The sequence below is a fragment of the Vanessa tameamea genome, chromosome 9 (assembly GCF_037043105.1).
Source record: "Vanessa tameamea isolate UH-Manoa-2023 chromosome 9, ilVanTame1 primary haplotype, whole genome shotgun sequence".
Lineage (NCBI taxonomy): Eukaryota > Metazoa > Arthropoda > Insecta > Lepidoptera > Nymphalidae > Vanessa > Vanessa tameamea.
The window spans coordinates 4,625,771-4,653,634 of record NC_087317.1 but is presented as its reverse complement, the minus strand read 5'-3'; the positions used below and the strand labels follow the sequence as shown (position 1 = coordinate 4,653,634).

At 29.6% G+C, this 27,864-nt stretch overlaps 4 protein-coding genes across 5 annotated transcripts in view; 2 read left to right on the top strand and 2 right to left on the bottom strand.

Moving 5' to 3' along the window:
* The window catches only part of Mrps23 (mitochondrial ribosomal protein S23), a 208,975-nt gene that overhangs the window by 111,650 nt on the left and 69,461 nt on the right, over positions 1–27,864 (bottom strand). The window lies entirely within an intron of this gene.
* Positions 140–4,298, bottom strand: LOC113395069 (pupal cuticle protein 20-like). Its single transcript, XM_026632615.2, has 4 exons — positions 4,144–4,298; positions 2,689–2,966; positions 1,115–1,360; positions 140–942 (listed from the first exon to the last, which is right to left on the bottom strand). Exons 1-4 carry the CDS (start codon positions 4,156–4,158, stop codon positions 804–806), a joined length of 678 nt encoding a protein of 225 aa, XP_026488400.1. The 5' UTR covers positions 4,159–4,298; the 3' UTR covers positions 140–803.
* Positions 12,704–15,220, top strand: LOC113395070 (uncharacterized). Of its 2 annotated transcripts, none has more exons than XM_064215907.1 (3): positions 12,704–12,817; positions 13,611–13,734; positions 14,918–15,220. In XM_064215907.1, the coding sequence occupies exons 1-3, from the start codon at positions 12,779–12,781 to the stop codon at positions 15,184–15,186; spliced, it is 432 nt and encodes a 143-aa protein (XP_064071977.1). In that variant the 5' UTR covers positions 12,704–12,778; the 3' UTR covers positions 15,187–15,220. The 2 variants fall into 2 exon arrangements, with proteins under 2 accessions (XP_064071977.1, XP_026488401.1); XM_026632616.2 differs by lacking the exon at positions 14,918–15,220 and adding an exon at positions 14,316–14,569.
* On the top strand, positions 20,818–27,780 carry LOC113395010 (uncharacterized). The gene is made up of 4 exons (XM_026632521.2): positions 20,818–21,019; positions 24,863–24,983; positions 26,069–26,168; positions 26,886–27,780. Exons 1-4 carry the CDS (start codon positions 20,978–20,980, stop codon positions 27,001–27,003), a joined length of 381 nt encoding a protein of 126 aa, XP_026488306.1. The 5' UTR covers positions 20,818–20,977; the 3' UTR covers positions 27,004–27,780.

Here is a 27,864-nt window from a genome sequence, read left to right as displayed (position 1 = left end):
TAATTAAATTGAATCGAAACATGACTAATATTTGATAATAATTGCTAAATTATTATAAAATACTACAGTACTATATAGTACTTAATGCTTTATTCTATAGCATCATCACATATGAATCAATTGACGGAAATTAAAAGTGTTATTAGTATAATTCATATTTATTCACATGCCTTTTTACATAGGTATAGTACATTTAAGCCTTAAATAAATTACTGAGTGCTCGCCTGTTTAGTGGTATCACAGTCCTAGTACTCTTGGGGTCATATTGACGTCCTTTATTCTATTCTTACATTGATAAAAGTATAAAAAATGAGATGAAAATGAACCTTAGAAGTAGCCATTATCTAATTACAGCTAAAATTAAGCAAATGACATCGCAAGAGAATACAATAAAGCCTCAATTACTTTTACAGGTCAACTATTTCACTAAGAAAATGTTACCGAATCGCGAAAAAACGGAAAAATCGATGCGTGAAAAACGTAAATTGTATTCATGTGACCATAAAATCATCATATAAAATCAAACTCTCCATACGTCCAACAATAAAAAGAGAAAACAAAAAAAGGAAGCTAAACATTGCGCTAAAGTTAATTTGAAAATTAGAAGAAATAAAACAAACATATTTTATCTATGTATAAGTTAAAAGAGAAAGTTCTCGAACAATATTAATGAAATGTTTTGATCATTTTGAAGTATATACGGTTGTATAGGAGCATGCGCCGAATATTATAACTAAATTCAATATTAATGTTTTCGACTACGATTCAGTAGCTTTTCTTAGTTAAATCGAAATTGTATGAGATCAATAATGGTAGCCATTAGCTCCTCCTGAACCAGAACCGGAACCTCCAAATCCACTTCCGGAACCACCTCCGAATCCACTACCACTGCCAGATCCCCCGAAGTTCCCATTGCCTGAACCACCATTGTAAGATCCCTCACTGAAAAATAATTTATATTATAACTTATGTACAATTGGATGATTCATTTTGAAGATATGAATAAAAAAAAATGAATCCGAAATGTTCTTCTTCAAAGTTTGACAAAATTCAACCTTACAAATATTTACATATAATATCACAAAAGTTATAAAATTTATTCCAATATACTCACGAAGATGGGTTGCGTCTGTTGAACTCGATAGATTGGAGGATAGCTTCGGGGATGGGAGGGGGTGTGGGCAGATGCGAACCTACGGGATGGAAGCCGTTCTCATCAGCGGTGTAGGTAAGGGAAATTTGTTGACCATCGGGAGTACGGTAAGAGAAAGCACCCTCAGCAGTTACAGCAGGACCTTCGGGTCCTTGTGCACGTGGGGCCCCACTTTCTTGAGCTGAAATACCGTTGCCTGTTTCGTAGCTGCAAAATAGTACATATAATTTTACTGATGATTCGAAGATTTCATGGTTCGATTTTTTAGTTTAACTGTTTATTTTATAAACAAATTTTAATTTGAAAACATAAATATAAAACACACGTTAGATGAGTTTAGCTTTCTCTAAATTCGCAAACTTGTACCCAGACTTCCTTTAAGATTAATTGCTGTTTTGTAACTACAACTAATTTCGCTGAAATTGGAAGCCGCCTATTTAATCATCTATGAACTAACCCGCGAGTTAGTGAAGTGCCTGCAAATGACATTTATAATGGAAGTCCTATAGTATGTTCAAGTTATCTTTAAGGTATTAACGGCCAAATGTAGAGAGAATATATTTAATCTTTGACGAGTACTTAAACCCAAAATCTATGTATTAATTGCCATTATACTTTGTTCAATAAATGTATATCATTGTAATAATATGTCGTCAGGAAAATTTGTGTTAATAATATATATTAATTTATGAACGTGTTAATTTGTTCAATAGTTCAGTTCAACTACTGATTAGGCTGCCTACCTAAAATCATTGCGTTATTTATCAAGGAACGCTCGACATGTTTAGGAAAGGTGAAGGTCTTAATGACCATGGAGCCCATCTTCCCGAAAAAAAATTATTAAATAAGGTAAGTAAATTGTTACTAATAAATTAGTATTTCAGTGAAAATTGATCGTATAATAGAAGAATCCTCATTCGAAGAATCGAATGAAACTGTATAGTTCATACAAAGTATGATATTATATATTTATTATTTGTATATTTTTAAAAGCACAATATTTATTGTACTGTATTGTATTGTCTGTGTCGTTTAATTGGGTCAGTTAAATGCTTGAAGCGTGATCTCTTAACAAGCAGAGAGACAATCACAACATTTACCTTTCAAACGTTTAAACAACAAAATGCGCAATGCCCTATTGAATCATTCGAGTATCGTAGTAATTAATAGTATAATTTAATATAAGTAATTCTATGACAATCTTGATGATCACGTCGTATCATCATTTAATTATTTAACAAACTGATCAAATGATCATAAAGTTTGTATCCTTATTTCTTTATTTTAATAATTAAATGACAATTTAAAAAAAAAAATCAATCAGTATCAGTCTTTGCATGTGCTTAAATATCAGGGGTAAATAAGCTAAGCCACCGATCAGCGCACTGAACACATAATGTAACGCGCGTTTACGTGTATCGACTTCTGCTAAAAATTCCGTCTCGAGAATGGATATTTTATAATCACTTTAACAACAGGTACTAATTCATTTGTTTTCATTAAATAATAAATGCTTAAGATGATAATAAATTTACCTGAATTTGTATGTGCCGTCGCCATTGTTTTCATTTTCGTATCGGAGAATAGGGACATTTGCACCGGCTGAGCCACTTCCAAAGCCGTTACCACCACCGAACCCGCTTCCGCCGCCAAAAGATCCTCCGCCAAGTCCTCCGTTGCCTGCTCCTCCTCCAGCTCCTCCTCCCAGTCCTCCCAATCCTGCGTTACCACCTCCACCACCAGGCCTCGGTGGCAGATATTGCGGTTCGAGTCGTCCGCATGACGCCGCAGCCACTAACGCCAGTAAGGTAATCTATCAACAGATATTTATTGTAAGCAATTAATCACAGTGTTATTAACGATCAACAGTCCCAGACGTAATGAGGACAGCAAGGAAATCTGCACAAGTGAATCTTCCCGCATGTGATGTAATCTTTAGTTTTACATTCTAATTTGTTAATAAAAACAAATTATTCTAGTTTAAAATCTATCTAATATTTTATGACGAGTACAAAAAAATGTCTCATAATTTAAGCTTAGATAACAAAGAATCTTTAGTAAAGTTCAAGACAAGTTATTATTCCGCTATAATCAGGACTGGAAAAAATATTTAAAATATAGCTTGGAATGTGAAAATAATGAACTTTCACATCATTTTTGCTATCGAATATAAAATTCAAGAATTAATCATATTTTCAATTTTCAATATTATGTGACATTGTTTTTAATATTTCACATAATAAACGACATTTATCTATTTATTGTCTGAAACAAATATCGTTAAATTTATATGAAATCCGTGAACAGTAGCGAACTACCTACAGCTTCGTTTGAATTTATTGTAGTTTGTAGATTAAGTTCGCGGCAGTTATAAGTCGTGATATGTCATAATAAAGATTTTAACTTTAGGAATTAATTTTAAACTTATTGTTAGAGGACAAAAGAAATTATGCATTTAATACAGAAGGGAATACATTTTTTAAGACAATTTGCTAACTAATTTGAAAATGTAATGTACGACGGATACGTAAGAAAACAAAATCCAAAAAATAAATTATCCTGAAAAATTCTGAAACTAGCTGAGAATGGGTAATTTTTAAATGGTTGAGTTGATCTGTGCACGCGTTATAAGAAAACATAGAATAAATTAAACAAAACTCATGCGGATGCTAGCTTATACTTGGCTTTAACATATTTTATCCTATTTACAAAAACGGTAAGAAAGGAATACCAAAAAAAGAAACCTACCATGTACCTACATTTTAAAAGGAACAACTAATTTTATCCTATAATGTATTTCTATGATTATAGAATTGTCATAATCTCATATAACCATAATGAAAACCAAGCTACTGAATACAAATACAATACTGAAACCCCAGTAAAAAAAAAAGAAAATTATGTTAGGAATATGATCAACAACTCACCCTTAGCCTCTCGGCTTAATTTGCAGCGATCTAAATAAATAGTTTAACTTGTAATCCACTTACCGTTATAGAAGACATTATATAATGTGATTCTGTTATTATTTTGTACGTGGCAGGCACTCTTCGTTCAGTTGTTTGCAGAATACTGTTTGCGAAGATGTGCCACGTTTTATATTGCTCCGATTTGCCCTTTCGCGGTTGCCTCACCTTGTGCGTGCAGCGATATCGGAGGATCCGAGCTTCAGTCTCCGCCTTAGGACTATCTATACTATGCGGAATACCTAAAAAGTATTTATTGGTTTCGTATGAACTCATCCTTATAATTAAATAATTTTATTAATCAGCTTTAACTATTTGTCTTCATTTAAATGCGTTCTACTTTTGTTACTTCGTAAGCTATATACGCTTAAATGTCTTTATATGCTATTATGGAAAATTGCAATAAAATTGTCATAAATGAGATAATAATGGTAAATCAAGTTTCGCCATAACGAAAAGTTTATCTTGCGCTCGGGTTTAATGAGGTTTGTACGTGTAAAGAACTTTTGTGATTGTACAAATATGAATAACTGTATTACAGGAACACGTGTTTTCTAGTTTTACGTAAGTAGTTAATTTCGTTAGTTGACTAGTAAGATTTTATGCAATGATATTAATAGACAACGTTTTATTAATAACCTTTATTACCAATATTAATCAATCAATTACAGTAATATCAACGTTACAAATTAGCGGAAATAAAGACGAAAGCAATCTTGTTTGCATTTAATTAGAATAATGATCACGTGTTAATTATGTGGACTGATCAAAATCAAATCAAAATATAATTTATTGGACTAGTCACGCAAATATTTATTTGTAGTGGAAATTGAATTTACGCCTATAAGTATGCAGTCCTTTGACATTGGTATTATATTATTTTATAGTTATTCCATGCTTATTTATTTTGTTGTTTTTCGTTTACTTTTTGCATATCAAATTAACCAAAATTTTGTGGAGGGACAAGACTAAGGTACCAGGATCAAACCTGCACCTTACAAATGTCTAGACGACCATGTCGTCGAATAACTACTAGGAGTTCATTTCGGAGTAATAAATTACAAGTTAGAGCTCTGAAAAGACGTTTTATTAATAATTAAGAATACTCACGTAACAAGACCGCAACAAAAACAAACAAGTTTTAAGCTGTAATAATGAAGGTTTAAAATAAGGTGAAGTTTACGTATTGTTTCGTTAGAATTTTATAATTTATTTACTTTAATCTTGGATTAAATGAGATATTTAAAAACAATTTTATAACTAAGTTCCAATCAGCTATGAAAGGTACCTATTCTATTTTTGTGTCTTTATGGCTGTTTGTCGCAACACACATTCACGTTGGCGTATCCTAAATATAAAAAAAAACATAACTGAGTTTGTTTATCCGTTACGCTTTCACGTCTTAACTACTCAACCGATCGTCATAAAATTTTACACACAAGGGTACAGAAAAGGACATGGGGTACCTAAACCTCCCTCCTCCCAACCTTACACGTAGGCAAAGTTGTAGGCGGAAACTAGTCGGCTATATTAAATATAAGTCCATATAGTATGGGATTTAGGAATTTATTTACTACCATATAATAGTTTCACGGTATTTCTGATTTCTCTATTTTTCTTCATATTTAAATGTTACATCCGTACATTGTTTTAGTGTTGCACTCAAATCAAATTTAAATTTAAATTGGCCAAAGAAATTTTACTTCAAAAATATATTTAATACAATTGAGAATTCTGCTATGTACGTACTATTTCTGAACAATCTCTTATAAGAATATTTTCTTAAATTAGACCTTTCAGACTGTGCATAGTATCACGTCTATATCTTAGTTCTTCAATAATAATAAATTATTAAGATTCAAAGAACAAAGACTAGAAAGTGTTTTATATAGGAATTTTGCCGATCAATAGGCCTTGCTAAAAATTGTCGATCAGATAAATTTTAAATTATTTAATCATTTGATAATATATTCATAAATATGCATCTCCTTTTTTATTTGTTCATTTCTTAGTTTAAGATTTATAAGCATCGCTCGCGGGCCTAATGTTAATGAAAATATTTTTATTAAGTATTGTGACCGGAAATTATTTTATTTATATTATTAGTTTTATTTGTCATAGCCTAAATCATTCTAATTAATATTTTAAATACGAAAGTGAGTTGATTTGATTGATTGTTTACTAAAGACTTTCACGAATTAATTACTAAAAGAACGATCTCCGTGTCATTGTAGAACTTAGTATCGGTATTTTATTTTTGTGCCACAATAAAACCTCTTCTATTTTGTAGGATTTAATGTTTACTTAAAAAAGTACAATCGTAAATAAAAGGTAAAAGTGTATTTGAGGGATACAGAAAACGATATAGGGTACCTAACACTTACCAGTCACCAAAAATTAAATTTAACTAATATTTAACGGTCAATCACTATCATAACCAGTTTGATATAGCCTATTCCAATGAAAGTAGGAAACAAACCTTAGATTTACGTATTTCATACGATTTGCTAATACGAGTAACTCAGCTATATTGTGCATTAATTAGAATTAATGATGAATATATCTTTATTTATAATACAACATCATTGCACTTAACTACTTATTTCCACTTTTTTTCTACTTTCAAAATTCAGATAACAGTCTCGTCAACGTTCAAAACGCCATTTTTTCGCAAATCCTTAGTGAATATCATAGATTAATCAAGCTCTCGACCAATGATATCCCGTCAATTTGCTGTCAAATGTTGTTTATTTGGCTTTTCTCCTCTTATGATCTCCTCTTAATAGTGTACCTGTATAGCTGTATACTCTACTTCTTGAATAACCCGAGTCCAACAGTAAGATTCTGTAAGAATTCATTTCGTATCTCACTCGTGAAATGTTGACAATCGACTTATGGTGATACGCCATTGGGATACGTTATACACTATACATTTTATAATTATTATAAACAATGTCGCATATTACAATTTATTATTTCACGTTCGTGTTTTGTGGTGAGTTTCGAATTTCTTCTTACAGAATACTCTACGGATATTATTTCTGGAAAGCAGTACCGCTCGCTTTTACTTTTATTTTCGAATCTACATTATTTGAGTTATAGTTTATTTGCATCGATGTTAACATTGAATTAATAAAGGTTTCAACGCTCGTTTAGAATTCTTTAATACAGATGTCTACACGTCTATCATCATTAGGTCTACATCTAAAAATGAAATTTAAAATAATATCTGTATTGTTGTATACTTGACCGATAATTAATTAAAACCAGACAAAATATATGAACATTCTATGTTATTTTTTCCGTTTGCTGTTTGATTTCTTCAATTTTTGTCTCAGGAATGAAAAAGCGGATTTTATTTTAAAAAATCTTATGTACATCCTTGCCATCGAAATGAAGCCTATAGTCATTGCTGTCATTTTAAATTAATCCACGTTTTCTGAAAGGTTATATTTAAAGTAAACATTACTTTTGTGTATTGTTACTCCTGACATATCCACATTCAACATATCTAGTATATAGGAGGTAAATGACAACGGAGTATCAGATATTGGAACAAATGTCACATAACTGAAGTTCGCGTCCGTGACCAAACGGATGTGAGCGCACCTCACTTTTGTTTCATCGATTATTGAAACCAATATATTTGATAGTATTTAAATCATTTAATTTTATTCCAATACAATTTAACGATCATTACTTTTGTAAAAAAAAAAAGTTTTCTCGTTAACATTTTTAATATTAACTTGATTTTCAATAATTTCATCAGGTAAATATTATTACCTCAATTTTTTTGGCAATGGACAATTCACTGTTCTCAGTGTCATGTAAAAATAAAAACTTAAAGCTTAAACACAGATATTGCTTTGATATTATTTAAATTGCATTCAACGATACACGACAAAAATAACGTTTTATATTTTAAATATATTATTAAACTTTTGGTATTCTTTTTTAAAATACCTTCAATTTAAATGTATTATTATTTTTAATTAACCATTTAACTTTTTAATACATAGTAGATTACCTAAGCGTATTTAATAGTCTAGTGACTACTACACATAGTTTAGCAATGAATATTAGGACGAGTTTTATTAGATGCGTTCGTATCGCAGTAATAGTATTTTATCTAATATTTTAAAGGAACAAACACATGTCGGTATAAATAAATTATACTTTAAATAAGATGCTTTTAACCTTTTGAATGCATTTGACTTTTTCCTTTGTTCAACACAATAGCTTTATTAGCCTTTGCTTATTCTAACATTTTGTTTCATCATCTTCATGCCCCGCCTACAACTTATTTATATATAACGAAAAAATATCGTATTTATAAACAATATTTAAAACTCTGTATTGTTGTAAATAGATTTGATTTCATTTATTTATTGCTTAAATAAGATGTTTTAGTATGACCATTGAATCGTTTGGAAGTTGGGACTTTTGCAAATTCCATGTGTTATCATTCCTGCGCGTCAAAAATCATATGGACAAATGTTTATCTGTATTTCGTTTGATTCTATTTGCCATACATGAAATACCTACAGGTTTAGTGAATCTATGAATTCTAGGAAGATTACGAGCTAATAAGATATTTACGTTCATATATATGTGATAATATTCATTTATTTAGAGATATCTAGTAGAGGATCACATCTGTTGGGGAAAGGAAAATGAATAAAAGTGTCTTTAAAAATGAAAGGTAATTATATACTTGTATGTAACCTAATAGGGAGAATAACAAAATGTAATTCAACTATTATTGAATATTACTTTATACATCAACTTTGAATTTGAAAGTAACGGAGTCACGTAATATGACAGAAAAAAAAAATCAATAAATGCACGGACGCGAAAGTCTGCGGAGATATAAGTAATTATAATAATAAAAAATAATAATGGTTAAATAATAAGAACAGAACCACAGGCAATGCTAATAGGAAGTATAAAACAATGTCGACCTCGAACTGGCGCTATTCCGTCATGATCCTAATATTTCACGAAACACGATCACGCGTAAACTCTCTCACGATGAGCCGAGCTCTGAATGTAGCGATCAAGCCCAGGAATTCAACGAGGAAAGCTAATGAACTGAGTATTTATTAAGAATTAATAGTTTCACACATGTTAAAATAGTCGCAAAAAATACGAGTAGGAAGTAATTTTACATATAATGAGGTTTTATATTTTTTTACAAAAAAATGCTAATATATTAAGCGAGTGTTGCCACTTTGTTGTATACGTTTTTTTAAATTAGTTCTTTTAATAATAGCAAATGAAGATTGAAAGTTTATCATTATACGAAACGAATTCTTAATATTTTTATTAAGTATACAGTCGACCATTTGCAATTTCAAAATTTATTGTCCGATATATTTTACATTCGCCGTTTTGTATCAAAAATAAAATAAAAATTGAATACAATGAGATTATTAGAAACGGTTTATTGTTTAAAGGTGACTTTATGTAATACGGGAAATATAGGTCCATAACTACTTAAGTACATATATGTCGAGTTCATTTATATTGAGACCTATTTACGATGAAAGTTCGCAATCTAGGATCAGTTATTCATACAGACAATGATAGAACTCCAGCGATTACTATCATAATACGGTCATTTTGAGGCGAAATGTCTGCCGTAATACCTATTGTGAAATACCAACATGCTTGTACATACGAATATTAAGCAATGACAATACTATTTCAGTTGTGTCTGAAGGATTAACGTTCTTGCTTCATTTATAATAAAATAGTTAAAGATATCGCTGTATTTAAAAACAACAACAACTCATGTAGAAACTAAATGAGACTTTGTTTATATAACAATATCTAAAAAACGCCTAATTTGAATGTAGATGGACAAAAAGTGTTGTTTTTTTTTAAATTATATGTTGTATTATATATAATTAAGACAAAAAATCTAAGTTTCCCAAATAAAAATTAACTAAACGAATAATATGGCTTGTCCCACTCAAGAGCAAATGTTTCTTCTCCTGCTAACGATGTGGTTTGAAGCTGATTCTACCACGCTATTGTAGTACGGGTTGGTTGGTATTATCCATTGGGTCACCTTAGCTAAAAAAACACCCCATTCATTTTATGCAAATATTTCTTAATATCTTAGCACATAAGGTAAATCATTCTATGGAATATTATATTGAGGATGCAAAGCGTGGAATTAGCAAGTTTTTTAAGAAAAATTGTTTCATTTGAATTATTGCAAGATTTGAAATTAGTTACTGGGAGATTTATGATTGAAATTTTTGAAATAGTTTATAATTCTCATCGGCTTTGAAGGAAATGAGAAATAAAGACGCATATATATCTAAAAAATCAATTATTATTATTATTATATTATTTAATTCAACATTTTATTCTTTGTCTCTATATACAAAAATACACTTTTAAACATAAAACATTTAAAAATAGCACATTTATTATTATATACTTAAAAGATTCAACTTTTAAAAGTAAGACAATTCGTTTATCATGCAAATTTTATCATCGTTTAGTGGTCCATAGCAGCCATTTTGGCGCCGATTTAATCCCGCTTGAAAATGAAAGATTAAAAATGTAATTCTAGTCTTGGCAATGTAATGAATAGAAAAGTAGAAAATTTTATTTAAATAACGAAAAAAAAAAGGTAAGTGGATTGTTTATATCAATTTATAAAGTATTTTTTCTCACTTGTGTTCTACCAGATTAAAATTGTCAACAATTTTTTTTCGTTCAACTGCCTAAAAACCACCTGAAAGGGCCTATTAGCTTACGTAGATTCATCATTTTATACTTTTATGTTTACTTGTTAATAATAATTAATTATCACAAAAACATATTATATAGTAAACCATACAACATTTTATTTAACGCGTACTCTAAGCTTATTAACTTTTTTTATTACTAAGTTAAATCGGATAGCATTTTATATCTTTTCGATTTATTTTATTAAATATTTTTATATATGACTTCTTCAATATTCAAATAATTTACAATCTTTAACGAAATTATTACATGGATTTAAAACGAATTTACTGTAAAATAAAATAATAAATAGTAAGTGCATATTTCATTGCTTTAAAAAGGACTCCTCTGTTAAAGGGTAGGTTTCGATTTTTTTACTTATCAACTCCAAAACCTTTAACCGGTATGCAGGTTTAGTCAAGAAGTTTTTCTTCACAACCGAGTGTTTTAAAGATTATAAACACTCAACGGTGTTTGTACAGGTTGAAATCTTGGTATAATTGTTTTGAATATATGGATTGGACTTTATACTATTTTCGATAGTGTTTTACATAATCTGAATATACACAAAATAAAACGAAAATAATAATAAACTATTTGTATTTCACGTGTTGTACCTATAATAAATTAACGGTCGCTGATTAATTCATATAACTAAATTAATATAGAATCTAAACTTTACACTTAACGATAGCAAGTTTAAATGTTAAGCGAATAAATCTAGTAACGCGCCGGTTATTTCCACTTAACTTTTACTGCACCATAAAACTCCTTACCTTCGTTAAATACGAAACTAGTTGAGATTTAAACTTAAACAAAACTAAAATCATTAAGGTGGAAACAAGTGAATACATTAATAAAGCCCGGGGAAATTTAAATAAACGGAATTATTACACGAACATTAAATGTAGACTTTAGGATTATTAAGTGTCAAAAATAAAGTCCAGTTACGAGATGGTATTCAACAAAGTTTAACAGTAACAATTCATACTTTTATTTATAGGTAATTATGTCACTTTTAGTTGGATTTTGTAAAATAAAAATTTATATTACTAGATATCGTACGCAGCTTCGCTTGAGTTTTAGGATTTGGTCTTCAGTTGTTATGTTTAAAAAAGTAGCCTATTTCCTGCCTTGGAGTTCCAACTTCATATCAAATTTCATCTGACTTGGTTCAGTGGTTTGGCTGTGAAAGAGCAACACATAGACAGAGTTACTTTCATATTTATAATATTAGTATAGATAATACATTAGTATTGATTTAAGAATCTTTATACATAAACGTGTTAATAATAATGTTCCTTTTAATAATATTATTCATTAAAATGAGCATCCGTTAAAGATTCTCTTACATAGATAAAACTTTAAAGGTACAGTTACGATAGAGCAGAAAAAGCGATAAGCTTCTAAGTTTTCCTGTTAAATGAAGCTAACATTTTTTATTAATTATGCTAGTAGGTAGGGTATCGTTTTCCTTGTAATTCATTTTAATACAGCCATGATAAAAGCATTATTTTAAATATATTATAAAAAAATCTTAATATTTTGAAAGAAGAAAAATGTTTTTGTCTTGTGTATAAAAAATAATGCTTCTTTTTGTTCGTTCATGTATCGTTCATCACGATTTTGATGTTGGCTTTTACGAGAAGGTTTCGTGTAACTATACAAAAGGCTTACATAAAATATACTAGAGTGCTTAGTCTGTTATAATTTTGCAACTCATGACTGACATTAGTTAGTGTTATATGTTTTAAAATAAAATTTAAACGTATTGAACCTTATTTTATGTTAACTGTTAGACGTATGTAATCAAATATCATTCAATTTCATTCGTATTATTTATCTGTTAATATTAGATGACACATAATTAAGATATTAAATTTTTATTATATATTATTCTGAAAGATTTACTAAAATGTTAATACCTACTTGTATAATCAAATTGTTTGAATTGGTAAGTGTTTGTGTGATCTCCTAGAGCACGTACTTAGTAAAAACTTGTTATATGTTTTGATTTTAATAACATTATATAATCATATAGTAAATATCAATTAATTATGCTGGTTTATTCAATTTATACCGCGACACACTTTCACAGAATTACGAGGCCTATAATTATAGTGATGTATTGATGATAAGTGACTTCATGAAACTATAAATTACTTGATATTATTGATGGTATAATATTTATGTAAAGGCAACTAATATATATTATCATTTGTCTTATTTTACAGGACTACATTTAATAAGAATAGACTTATAACTAATTCGCGTGTTATGGTTATACAAACTATAGATATACAAATTGATCCTTCTTTGTAGGTTTGATTGCTGTTAATATTATTTGCCTTTAAATTATTTTACTCATTACTATTGAGAGCCGAGCTGTCTGAATTCTGATACATCCGACTTGACTTCACTTCGCTTCAAGTTAAAGTATAATAACCATCTTCTGATGGGTAAAAGTATACAATGTTTTAGGTAGTAATTATATTTCGATACAATTTAAGATGCGTCTTTTATATTCCAATTAACATTTTTAAGAGGGCATTTAATATTTTACAAAAGAGTGTTTTGTCACGTTAAAAGGAGTGATTATAATTCTCAATCTTTATCAAATCAAGCTAAATATATATATAGAAATTTATAGAAAAAACAAGATAGTATTTTATTTCTGTATAGGGCTCTTAATTTTTGGGGTCCTGATCATTATACAGAAATCCTTAAAATAATATATTTTGTTGCAGATGTTAGCAATAGCCTGCCTTACTTTACACCACTATAGCTTCGACCTTACTGATATTCCTACATTAATGTTATGTTCAGGGACGTACGTAGGGTACATCATCGTGCTCTCGGGGGAAATTGTTGGTAAGCGTATACGTATTGTTGAAAGATACTTTCGACACACGTGACACGTGATGTGTTCGTTATTTCGAATGATATGTATTAAATAGGGAATTGAGTCGAACCTAATATAACAATATAGATATATCATTATTCATTATACGATTATATCCATTGTGATGTGACATCCTGGTCGACTGGAGGCGTTGGATATATTTGTAAAGGAATAATAGTATATACCATTTTCATAGTCTAAGAGTATTTGGCTAGCTGACACGATCAATATGTATACGTAAACGTAGGAAATGAATAACATTCAAAAAGTCGCATTTATACTCCACATTAATATGATTTCATTTTATTTCGGTATTATTTTTAGAAGAAAACGAGAGACATATATACGTGATTTTTACTAAAGTGGGTACAATTGGGTACAAAACAAACAACATGAAAAATTGTATCCACCAATGACGTGTATGCGAAATTTAATGTTGATCGGTTGAGTTACGAGGTTGAGATGTGAAAACAAACAAATTCGCTTTTGAAATTATAATATTAGTTAGTATTGTCTTTGTCTTTATGTAATATAAACGGGTTACTTTTAGGGGAAATGGTATTCGCGCCTCTCGATCTTGTTCAAGACATGTACTTTGGGATATTGGGGATCTGCTTGTTTTCTGTGAGCGGTGGCTTAGTGCTGTCTGCGAGGACAAAGACCTCGATATATCCTCGGACGGGGGATCATAACGCAGCCTTGATCGTCGGATCGTTAGCGGTTCTCAACGCTCTCTTGATGTTGTTCGATTTAAGCCTCGCTTACATGGACAGTGAGCAATTCGATGAAGACGTCAGTGTGTAAGTGTGAAGTTATTTCGTAATTATTTTTTAGAGTGAACCAAATTACTTATATTTTTGAAATCTTAATAAAGTATAAATGCGGCTTCTTAGTAATGTAGTTTTATTTCCTAAAAAACACTGTCAATTTAGGTACTAACAACGCCTTGGGTTCTTCTTTATATTTTTTAAATACACCGGTGTTGCCCTTCTGTTAATTAATAGTTTATTTTTAGAGGTTTCATTACACTAAGTTGACTTTAAAAGCAAGGTCATATGTAGAAATGCATCGTATTAATACGAACTTATAATCCTATTAACATTGATAAAACCGGCTAAAGCGATTCACCCTAATGAAAGTTGTCTTAACAAGGTGAGGCGATATCTGCGGCAGCTGACCCTTACATCGACGCGTGGTGGTCAGCTGCCGGCGCCGTATTGTATGGGGCTTGCGGTGGCCTAACACTGCAATGGTGGCGAGATGTGCCGTACTGTCTCCGTCGAAGCCAGGCCCATGCGACTGCTGTTTGTGCATTAGCATTAGCAGCCCTACTCCTTTTAGATTCGCTGTTAGCCTTATGTTCTTCGCACGGCGACCAGGACAGCGTACACTCTAAGTCTACAAAACGATGTAGTCCATAAATTATTGTACAAATACATATTCAGATAATATCTATATTGTTTTTGTATTTGTTATGTTTTATAATTCTTTCGTAGCAGAACATCATGTAGATACACTAATTCAGATTCATATAAAAATAGCAAGAAAAAACGTTATGTATAAAAGTATTTAAGTAAAGAAGCGGGTTACTTAAAAAAATATATAAAATAAATTTAAATATTTTTTTGATACGTTCAGAATGCAAATTGTGACGTGCATTTGAACGTATTTTGTAATACTCATATAATATGATCACGTTTATTTATATTTATATTTTAAAAGTATTCTCACATGACACAAACATTCCGTGTCGTCATGACGTAATGACAAAAATATAAACGCTTAAAGACGAGAATTATTGTCCATTTTTTTAAACTCTGGGCACAACCAGTTACAAAATCTTTGCAAAACAAAGTTATTCGACTTCCGTCGTTGACAAACAGTATAAATATGACATAATAGGTACATACAACCTAGAATTTTGGTATTTATGTACCCTTTCTCTAAGAGTTTATCTCGGAAACTACCTTTATAGGGACAGTAAACATAAGCTCTTATGTTCATTGTTAAAAAGATGTTCCTTACTTAATTTAAATATCTATATCGAAATGTAAACTATTGTTGAATATATATATAATCCAGTTGAGTTTCTTTCGCCAATTTAATTGAAACTTGGTGGAAATTTGAGTTCCGTCTTTGACTTATTGAGTGTAAAATTCATACGTAAAATTTTGACAATAAACAAAATTATAAAAGGTATGTAATAATCTGATCGATGATAACGATAAAAAATAGATTTAGTAATAGGTACGTACCTAATATAAGATTATAAGTAATTAAATCCATTTAGGTTGAAAATATTGGAGAAACCAAATAAATTGCTCGTCTAATAATATAGGAAGTAAATTTGACCATGATTGGCGTACATTTGTCGTGTTCTTAGAATATTAATCGCAAAACCGCAATCTTTTCATTTGAACTCACAAGGACTGCTCGATGTTGGAGCGTTAGATGTTAAATAAAGTATTTAAAAAAATAGATACATTTTATGTCGATATAACTCAACTAGGTAACAATACGTAATATTATAATATGAATTAAATACGTTATTTTTCATAGAAATGTTTTGCCGTTGACACTACAATAATGTTATGTCAATAAAATATCTTTACAGCGGCATCTATCGAAGCAGTTACGAACTAAATAAATGGTTTTGTTTAAAATTGTAACGTGGTTCGATGTGTTCATATCGTTTTTAAGATTTCTCGCTAGATAGAGCTACATTCAACTAAATGGTTTCAGTAACCGACTTTAAAAAAGTAAGGAGTATTTAAATTCATCTGCATATACCACGTGTACCACCTTCGTATTCATCTACAGTTTCCATCAGGTGAGATAGAAGACAAACGCCTATTCCATTATAACTACATATAATATGTAATATGCTTAAATACCAACTTTGATGACTATTTTGGGTCCAGTGTGATTCCAAGGTGTTATCATCTTAATTTTATGGGCATTAGATATTCGTTTATTTGTTTTTCAGGTGGACCCTGAGTTTCCCTTTGCGTTTAATCTGCATTACACAATTTGCTGTTCTAACATATATAATGAGTAGGTACCTATTATAGTTAACTTGTCTACAGTTTACCAGATTGATTAAGTCAAGCTTATAATTCCTGAATTTGCATCGAAACCCAGAACAAACGGGAGGCGCGACTTTACCCACTAACTTCTAGATTGCGAGCTGATACTGAAATATTTTAGACTTTAGAACTCAATATTTACCTGTTTTTGAACCCAGGACCTCATGATTTGCGGCCTTATCTATCCACTAGACCGACAATGCAAAACAAAATCATACATATTTTCCTCATGTTTACAATTAATATTATTTCGACCACTAGGCGAACCTAGTGTTCGTTATAATATAATAACAGATAAGCGAACTCTACATGAACAACAATTAAACCACAATTGAGCAATAACGCTAATGATGAACGCAAAATTTTAAGAGTCCGTTAGCAATACACTGCGAGTACATTAATTGAGTGTAACATCTTGCTTACTTTATTTGATCAATAAATTTGAGCCAATGAACTAAGGACGAATCTCTTAATGGATTGCGTACGTCTTATTACTTAATTTCAACTCTATTTAGTCGTATTGTTCTATCACCATACATTATACTCCACATATCCACATATGGTATTATACTGTCAGGGTTTTTGCAAAGTGTTATTCAATTGACAATATTCAACAAACGTTAAGTTAAATTTAGGAACGTTTAGAGCTCATTAGCTAGTATAATATATGACGATGTTAATCGATTAGGTTGAAAAAAAATCCATTTGTAGATATTTCATTATCAATGCGTGGTGCTGCCGCACTTCCAGTCAGAATGACTAAAAAGTTGATTATGAGTAGGTAATATCGGACCCTGTTAGTGCTCTAACTTTATGTAGAATAGGGACGCACATGAAAATAAGTGGAAAAATTTTAAACTCAGTGAAATTCGGCGCTACGGGGTGTTCAGAAACTCTTCGCACTAAAAATCTCTCTAGAAGTAAGACCGACAAGACCATATAGAGTTAAAAATGTAAAAGGTTTTGTTATGCAATTTCTTAAATCAAATGACACGATTATATGAATTGGCTGATGCCGTTGCAGCGACCTGAATAACACAACCAGCGCGCGGGTTGAGCGTTGTCATTTAGTAAAGCGAATAGGCGTTACATTGAATGGCTTATTTAAGTGACAATTGACTGCGACATCTACGTGAAATCCCGCGACAGATTTGAAAGAAATGCAATTAATATCAACTATCCCTAAATATATACAAATATGAATACAATACTATCCCTTGCCATCAATGCCTCATTGATGATGTAAGGGATGCCCTTGGGAATCAAGATATATCTCTTGCGACTGTAGTTTTACTGGCGCCCTTACCCTGCAAACCAAAATACAACAATATTATGTATTGCTAAATGGCGGTAGATGTGACGAACCTTACAAACCAAATAAAGTATAGATTAAGAATTATTTTATTTTACAATTTATTACAAGTACTAAAAATAAAAGACACGCTAATCCCTTAAAAATAATTCTTCTAATAAACTCAAGTCGGAAAAAATAGGTACAATCATATTTGCTTTTATTTACAACAATGTTACTTTAAGCTAATTTACCTTCAAACCAAACAAAATACAATAGTTTACTTTGTAAAGTGTTTCAACAGTTTATCCCACATGATTCAGATGCGTGAAGTAAGGTCAGCGCTATTTTTAAAAACTAGTAATTTCCAAGTGATTTATTGTTTTATACTAAACGTTATTATTTCACAATATATTTGATTATTTCGTTTAGTTTTAATATACAATTTTGTATAATATTTACTAATGGATTGCGACTTCTGGAGTGAATTGTATTATAATCACTATTAAGACTTTTGTATCATTTGACTACTTATTAATACTACAAACGTATTAATTATTATAGAGCTATCCTATATAGAACCTACTGGTACTGGTTTTGTAATTATTTTTTAATTGAATGCATCATTAGCAGCTCCTTCAGGCTTTCAACCAGCAATTATATTTGACGTCTTCAAGAAACAATGCAAAATCAAAGAATGGCCAGGTAGGAATATGTAATGTAGCAAGGCAAATTAAAGTGGTAATTTTAACCTTATTAATCCATGCTATCTAAGAAAAAAGAGCTTTAAGAATATCTAGATCACGATTTGTTACAATATATGCAGACTGCTGCATATATGTATATATATATATTAACAATTTTATAATTCTTTTTTTTGTAACTTTGTATATATTTTGAAAATTGAATACATATAATCATACTACTCCTATAAATTTACCTAATTCTATATATTATCTTATATATGTTTTATCATATTATTAATTTTATTAATTAATTATTTTAAATAAGGCTATTTCTAAATAAATATTTCATATAAGTATTATGTATGTGTGCTACAGATGATATGCGTTGTGTAATAGTTAAGATAAATGTTATTACCATTAATCTTATATATTTATCCTCGAAACGAGTTAATTTGATACTCCGATCATATGTACAATCGTTTAATGCGTTGGCGACATTGATGATATCAACCTACAGAAGTAACACGTACTCGTACATAAGTCGTAATTACAATTCTCGTACATATCGCGGTGGTTAGGTTCGGTTAATACAAACAAATCGTAACCGAAGATTACGCGGGCAACACTGTGTGTCGCCTCGTATTCGACGTGGAGGGTAAACTTGAAGAAACCTGTTTGAGTCGGATAAAAATCTACCATATGTTTTGCCACCAAGCCGCATTTTCCAAATCTTTTCTTTCAAATAACCTTAGCTTAGAAGTAGAACATTAACAGGATATTAATTTATACAAAATTAAAGAAAGAGTAATTGTATTAGAAAAACAAATTGGAAAAAAAAAGAAAAACGCACAAGCGTAATAAGGGCTATTTGTGTGTGTTAAACGTTTTAAATTAAACTATTTTTAGTTACGTTGTTTTAATTGTACTTTTAAAATTTCTTAATGACATTAGGAATACATGAATAATTTCACACTTATGGAAACCAATAATAGTCAGACAATAAAGCCGCAAGTAGAGCTAGTTTGGGAAAGAGATATATTGCCTTCTTTTATAAATTATTTAATCTACTCAGAAATTTCTTTCCAGAAGTGAAAGTTCTTCTTGGTAAATCTACATTCAGACGGAGGTAGGTTTTGATAAATTTAACTTGTTAATTGATGACGTTGATGATGATATGATTACATAGAAATATGTTCCATATTTAGTCATCATCTTAAGACTGTTTCGTAAAATGGATTTATCGTAACACTTAATGTTTGAGCTAACGTAAGATTTATACGAGAGTTGATAACGAATAGTAAGGTATAAATACATTTCTTGGTATAAAAATTCGATCATTGCGTGTAAACTGCTCGATAGAGGCAAAGTGCGTGTACTCGTTTAGCTGGTGTATGATGTCATGCATAAAGATAGGGGGTAACTGCTTCCCGTCCGGTGACAATACATTTTACTAATAGAGGACAGTTTCTAGCATTCAAGGTCAATAAACATTGTCCTTTATCGTGATACGATTATTTCAAAATATTATTAGATTTGAAATTTATTAGTAGTAACTTTGTGGAAATCTTTCAGCATTAAATTAAATTAAATTATAAAGTATTTTTAATTAAAAATTGCATATTATTCGATAATTAAATAACTTTATTTCTTTTATCAGAGAAATAAAAATCGCTGAAAGACGAGAACAATTTTGTTGACGAAACATATTATACTTGTTTTTTAATATATTACGTAATTTTGACGAAAAATATTTGCATGTAATACATATATTTTTTTAAATTTATAAACCAAAAATACTTTAAATGATACTGTTTACATATCCCGTTTTCATTTTTTTTTTAAAAAAACTTTGATTACATATATCTTATTATAATACACAAGTTTTAAATTAAATAAAGGTCATATAATTAGAAGTACCAAATAACACTTTGACCTAAATTAAAAATAATATTTATCGTAAGAAAGTAAATAGATTTTTGCCTCGCGATAAAAACATTGTGGGCCTACCAGCTGTGATGTCATGCTTCGTCAGTCAGAGCGTGCCGCGCACACTTCTCTCGAATCTCGAACGTAAACCAGTCTACGTTTCGTGCGCAGCTACGTCGCTGGTGTAAACAATACCTGTGTTCGTTATTCAAGTGAAGCGAAAATGGCTATTAGCAGATTATCTATTATTAAATTTTTGGAACTGGTAAGTTCATATTATATATTAATTATTATAAATATTACTGTATTGTATTTAGAAGAATTCATTCACATAAATTGTGTCTATTTCAACGTTTTGCGGAACAGGGTGCGGTGCTTCTGTTTTGTTATGATTTCGTATAGATTATTGCAAATACTTCTTTAAAAATAAAATTGAATCTATTAATTGAATTTTACTTTAATTCATGTTTAATATATATATATATATTCACTAAAAAACTGATCTATTTAATGGCTTTGTATACATTATATTATAATAACCACTATCATCTGAGTCATCACAGTTGTTTTTCTCAGTCTTTCTACATATCATTTAAAGTTTATTTACATTTTAAATTCAGTTTCACTGTTCTTATTTTATACTAATTTTTATGCCATGATGTATAATAAGATACAGTACATACCTATATAGGTATATCTACCACTTGTATTATTTATAACTAAATTCCCAAGCACCATAAAGGGGAACGGTTCCGCATTTTAGTGACTTATGCGATATATTTGGATTATAGTCCATTGTTTTAGTAATTCAATAAAATGTTTGTACTGTATAGAATTACTGTGTACCTACCATAAAAATAATATACTTATTATATTTATGGTACCAACCGTAATGTTTTTCATTTTTCATACACGTTTTCAACACATAATTTTATTGATTGAATGATTGCGAACACAAAATATGATACTGATTTATTATTGATGACGTATTATGAAATAATGATAAATTTCGTTATTAATAACTCAGTGATTCAAATGTTTAATGTTAAATTACAATGATTTCTTTGCGATAACAATGTATTTATTTTGAATTCTTTGAAAATCGGTCATCACCGCCTTGATTAGCGCTATCTTTATACTCGGATTTTACGATCGACTTATTCTTATCCGTTATGACCCTAGTCGAGGTAATCTGTAGGAGGAACTCCGTCGTAAAAACTGGGATTGTTTATAATTTAAAAATTAGTGAATAATTGCATACATACAACGATAACCTTTACATTATTTTCCAAGAATGAATATTTACCAAAAATCTTATTTTACAACTCCTCTAATAATTTTCTTTTCATTTTCGTAACGTTTTATCTAATGTAACTTTAACTCTGTAAATTGAGAAAAACCAGTACCGTCCTTGATTTTATTACCTTGATTTGCTTCTATTGAAGGTACGCCTTCTTCATCTATTAAACTTTGGTGCGTACTAGGAAATTTAAAAAAAAAACAGGATTACCTTAATCTATTTTACATACGTTAATTTCATCATAAGCTTACATTTATCTAGGTATATGTATATATCATTACGCCATCAGTGCGAGGCTACCATGTTAGGTCATTTTTTTATATGAACTACTTTATAAGCAATATCATTTATGGATCGCATCGATCATTTTTAATTATATAATTAGCAGTTTTTTTATTAAATGTGTTCATAACATTATGCATACATTTGCGTTTTTGATTAGAAGTTAACAGACTGGAAATGTCAAATAAATTTTCATTAGTTACAATATTTTTCAAAAATAAAAATATATATAAATTGGTAGTTAATTAATAATAGAATTTAAATGGTTTTTATTATTACAACTGGGCGTTTAGATTAAGCCAAGTGTGTCATGCGACATTATAAAATAAAACTTGTGATCATTACACGCTCTTCTAAACTTTTAATTAACCGACTTTCTTAAGCCAAAATTTAATATCCTATAGTTACAATTTTCATCAACAGTATTCAGTTAAAGAACAATTTAATAATCACTTTTTTTTATAATTACATACCTAACTTTGTTAAAATAATGATCCGAATTGTATTTATGGTGTTCATTAATATTTATATTGTATAAAATAAAATATGAAAACATTTTATTGAGAGATAAAAAGTTTTTAAAAAACAAATAATATTTGAAGTCATTGAGAAGTATTTTACTGGCGTATAATTTAATTATTAAAGTTTTATTATTAAATTGTTCTCAAAAAGAAAAGATTGTAATCAACAAATATGTAGTGTAGTATAATGACTAATGAACATGTATATTTAAAAATGTATCGTGAGTAATACTGTTTGTACCATAGATTTTATCAAGGCAAATTCAGTGACCCTAGAAGTACTTACTCGTATTTTCAATGTTACTGCCACACTCGATAACACAAGCATGCATCCGACATTATACCTATGCATATATATATACAAACATAATTTGGTTTTAGTAACTTTTAAAACTGTGACATTGAATTGTAGGAAGAGAGAGTAACGGAAAAAAAATTTTGGTGATTTGTAAAATCCAGTCTAATTGAAAACGACCCATGGTTTCTAAAACTCAATCAGCATATTTTATTTCCAATTTCTAAATATTATTCTTTCTATTTAGCATTGCTAGAAATACCATATAAATCGACAAGACTTGTTTCCTGTTCATACAACTGTTACAAGTCGTTGAATGTTATTAATATAACGTTATAAAAGTGATTTTAAAGTTTTTTAATTCGCGATGTAACACTATAAACACAACAAGGTCTATTGCTTCGATAACCTCGTCCGTTTGTGACCTGCATTTTAAACTTAACCGTGTAATGACATCACCTACCGGTTTATAGACCTTCAAACTCGTTGATATTACGTCAACGCGCCTAAATGAAATGATGTCGCGAAATTATGTCATTGTTTAGATGTTTATGAATACTATGAGATATACGTAATCTTTGCTCACAGTTAGCTATTAAATAAACGTATTAATAAATAAATGTGACCCAAATTACTGATGAGATTTGACAGGCGATTTGAGCGAAACAGTAGAATATGACAGTCGATGTAATCGAAGAAAATTTTACTGCTATTTACGCACGAATGTATTTGAATTTAACATATTCAATATATAAACGTATTGACAATAAATAGCTTGTGAATTTTATTATTACGTGTATTAAACTCTCATATTTAAAAAACAAGACAAGTATTCATTTTCTTGGAATATTTGTGCTATTCTACAAGATTCCTAAGTAAACGTAAATATTATACAAAATCATTATTGTTGGCGATATAGACACAATTATTGTCAATTAAAATACCTATTTGAATAATAAGTTAGCGTGTCTCCCGCTCCTTCCTTAACACTGGCCTCAATGCATTCTTAACGTAATGTGTGAAGATTATCTTCAAGGGCAATTCAATATCCTGTTACGTTATCAAAATTCAAGCTATGATGTTTGTAATGTATATATTATATGTTAATATGTTATTATTATTAATCTATTTACTTAACATAATTTACATTATGGTAACATTTTCCCAAGTCTACTTAGAGTATATTTTTGAATAATTTTAATTATATCAAACTGTAAATATTATTATATTTTAATAATATAAAAATATAAAATTATTGGTTAGAAAATATTTTAAGGAGTTTAGAATGTTACCTATTTTGGCAACAGAGGCTAGCTATCTATCTATTGAGAGACTAACTGGATACTGGACATGTGATATTGCATTGTTAAAATTAATGCATTCCATGTTTACTATATATTCCCATAGACTCACAGTCCGATAGGATGATAAGACCAAGAAAAAGATCAGAAGCAGAACGGCTTCACGTACTTTCTGGTACTAAAGTACAACACTACAAAGTTCCTAAATTCTGGCTGCTACTGAAATAACTCAATGCATTTCAATGAATTCAATAAACAGCCACTAAAAATCAACGACGAAGCTATATAAACTACTGTACTAAGCTAATTCTATAAATATATAACATAATATTAGTAAAAACTTTTATTGTCTATATTAATGAAGGATTTTTTCAAGAGTTTTAATTAAAAAAACAATTTCAATTTTCAGGCATTGACGTGTTCCTGCGTAGCGCTGCACTACCACAGCTACAATGGCGACGCGGACATCGGCATGCTGGTCACCGGTACCTTCATCGGCTACCTCATCATATTTGCTGGCGCTGCTGCCGGTGAGACTATATTACATATTTGTAAACACTAAAAACACTGCTGATCGATATATGACATATGACATTAGTAAACCAATTTTTTTATAGGTACGTCTTGATGAGCATTAACAACAAAACCCACGCCTAATATATTTACAAAGCTAATATATATTTGTATATCTGTTAAAAAAATATTCTTTATTTTTTATTCTTTAAAATGATAGCTTATGAAATATGAAAATAATAAAATATATTTAATTGCTGTCAGATACAGATTTCGTAATATTTTTTTATTGGGATTAAACTAACGAAATTATACTAGTAATATTGTGAATATGACTCATCAGTGATTATCTATCTGTCTAGCTATGCGATTATTCCATATGGTATGGACAATTGTCTTGATTAAACAAATATAGTGTGAGTATGACCTAATTTAGTCAAGTCGAGTCAACAGACTCACCATATAAAAACCAATATATTCATATGAATATCGTGCCGATGTTAAGTATATACTTAACATCTGCACGAACGAAAAAACAGTTAATTTTAATATTTGAATGCACGCTATTTATTTTCTCAAAACACGTACAATTTTGAGTGGATTGTTTAAATAAATTTAAACGAAGAGAAAAATCAGAACACACTTTAAAATAAAAACCAAAACAAAATCCAAATAGGTATGTCTCTATATTACAGAACGAAGCTTCTCTAAACTTAAATTAGACTTGAGTTTATGTCTTATATTTTAAACGGAAGTCAGAAGAACGCTTTTAACATCTATATATAAAAAATATTAAAACGTAATATTATATATTTTAAACTAATAACAGCAATGTCCCTTTTTGACGAATTAATAATATTCATATTTAACCCTCCAACTTAATGTAACACGTGTTCGCTGTGTAACCCTACTAAATAAAAAACCAAGGTCAAGGTCGACCCTGCAAGTTTTTATGAACGTGTGAACCGTGGCGGTATTGACGCATGATGTGAATAATATTAATAAAAATATTGATTAGATAATATGATGATAGTACTGTCTGGGTGTTACTATATTATAAATGATATAGTATAATATATAATATATTTTTAATAATTTCTAGGTTACGTGATGCAGACCCAGGCTCACAAACGCATCGATATTTTCTACTCGCTCGTGGGTGTTGCTCTGTTCGTCGCTAGCGGGGCTATGTTGATTGACAGGTAATATTCAAATATATGCTAATTAAGCTAAACAGTTTCATAAAGAATAGTCTCAGTATTTGCTACTGAATTGAACTGACTGAACTATAAAAACTCGTAATAAAATACTATTCTGGTTACGTAAATTTTCTTTTAACTAAGTATCTATCTATGAGAATGAAACTATTGAAAGTTAGTATTAATTTAACCAGTAATATTAGATTAGTTTAAAAACTTAAAACCCGAAACATTTTGATAAATATGATTTATCTATAAATTCAATACTTCTTCTTTATACAAAAAATATTACTTTTTGTTGATATTTTATTTCTATTGATGTAATTCATATAATATCAGTTGCTATATTATATTTAAAATAAGACATGTAGCCTACGATAGGCGGGACCATAAAACAAAGTTAGTGATATCTTATTTTTACAAATGATATGTAGCTTAGGAGCTAAAAGAAAACAAATACTGTCAAATACTTGTAAAATCTATATCGTTGGATAAAAAAAAAAACAATTCCTTTTAGAAAATTCCTATTGATAAAGATCAATTTACTTTGTTTAAATATATTATCGAAAGACGATGTCTCGTAAAATCTAAATTATTTTATTAATTTTCCATTTCAAAAACGGAACAACACTTTGAGAGAATCTTGGATATGTAGATGTTTGGGTACGGGTGCTAAGAAGTTTAAGCAGCATCATAATATTGGTTATATTTATATTTCAGATTTCAGAACTATTCCAAGTCCGAATTCAGGGACAAGAATTTGGCAAAGGCTTCGCTTTCAATTATCAACGGAGCCATTTTGCTGATTGATGCCGTGCTGACCCAGCGTGGAGGCTAAAGCGTGCTCTTTTATTTATAACCAATTTACTTATAAAGAGTCTCTAAAACATTTAACAAGTATTTTGTCATTAAAAGAATGGATCTTAAAAATCTACAATTAATAATTATTATTCTTAATTGCATATAAGCTCATATATGCATTTCGATATTTATTGATGTAAACGCTTTACATGTTCGTGTTTAAATATAAGATTCATCAACTTGTCAAAATGTTCTGTAAAAAAATCATGTGCCTTGAGATCATTCCATTGATAAAAACTACAGTTTAAAAGTTTTCAAGAATCAACAAGCTTTAAGAAATAAGCGAGAATTACAATTTCGTCCATAGATAGAAATTAAGGATTTATATTTTTTGTATGACTGTATTTTAAACTTATTCTTAGGATATATTATGAATGTGCTGTTATTTGTTTATTTATAAACTGAATATCTTGTAATAATAAAAAATACTACAACTAGTCTTCCATGTACAAAATGATACGCAAACTAAAATACCATTATTCCGTTATTTATACAGTGTAGAATACAGGTTATTGTTTTTGTTATGCTAATATAAATAAGTATTTAATATACCTCAGATTAAGTGAACTTTGTCTAGAACAAACGGAAAACCTTCAAATATCAAATGAAATAGACCAATATTTAACGTTGAAAGGACCTTTTAAAAGCAACAATCTATTCTAAGTACTCACAAGTTTTTGATATTTTTTTCTTGCATTTTCATGTAACCACCAATGTTTTTGTATCTGTTTTAATAAATGTAATTTATTTTTAATTTGTCTTTTCTTGTTTCCTATCGCTGATAAGATAAAATCAAAAAAATATCCTTTGTTTATTTACCTGTAAATTCATAAGAAAA

What these genes read in the sequence shown, in the direction of transcription:
- LOC113395069 (XM_026632615.2), bottom strand. An exon ending in GACGGCACATACAAATTCAG is followed by an intron (nt 1,361 to 2,688) that starts GTAAATTTATTA and finishes ACTATTTTGCAG; the next exon opens with CTACGAAACAGGCAACGGTA. An exon ending in AACAGACGCAACCCATCTTC is followed by an intron (nt 943 to 1,114) that starts GTGAGTATATTG and finishes ATTATTTTTCAG; the next exon opens with TGAGGGATCTTACAATGGTG.
- LOC113395070 (XM_064215907.1), top strand. Translation starts at nt 12,779, where the DNA reads ATGTTAATACCTACTTGTATAATCAAATTGTTTGAATTG. An exon ending in TAATCAAATTGTTTGAATTG is followed by an intron (nt 12,818 to 13,610) that starts GTAAGTGTTTGT and finishes ATTTTGTTGCAG; the next exon opens with ATGTTAGCAATAGCCTGCCT. An exon ending in GCTCTCGGGGGAAATTGTTG is followed by an intron (nt 13,735 to 14,917) that starts GTAAGCGTATAC and finishes TGTCTTAACAAG; the next exon opens with GTGAGGCGATATCTGCGGCA.
- LOC113395010 (XM_026632521.2), top strand. Translation starts at nt 20,978, where the DNA reads ATGGCTATTAGCAGATTATCTATTATTAAATTTTTGGAACTG. An exon ending in TTATTAAATTTTTGGAACTG is followed by an intron (nt 21,020 to 24,862) that starts GTAAGTTCATAT and finishes TTCAATTTTCAG; the next exon opens with GCATTGACGTGTTCCTGCGT. An exon ending in ATTTGCTGGCGCTGCTGCCG is followed by an intron (nt 24,984 to 26,068) that starts GTGAGACTATAT and finishes AATAATTTCTAG; the next exon opens with GTTACGTGATGCAGACCCAG.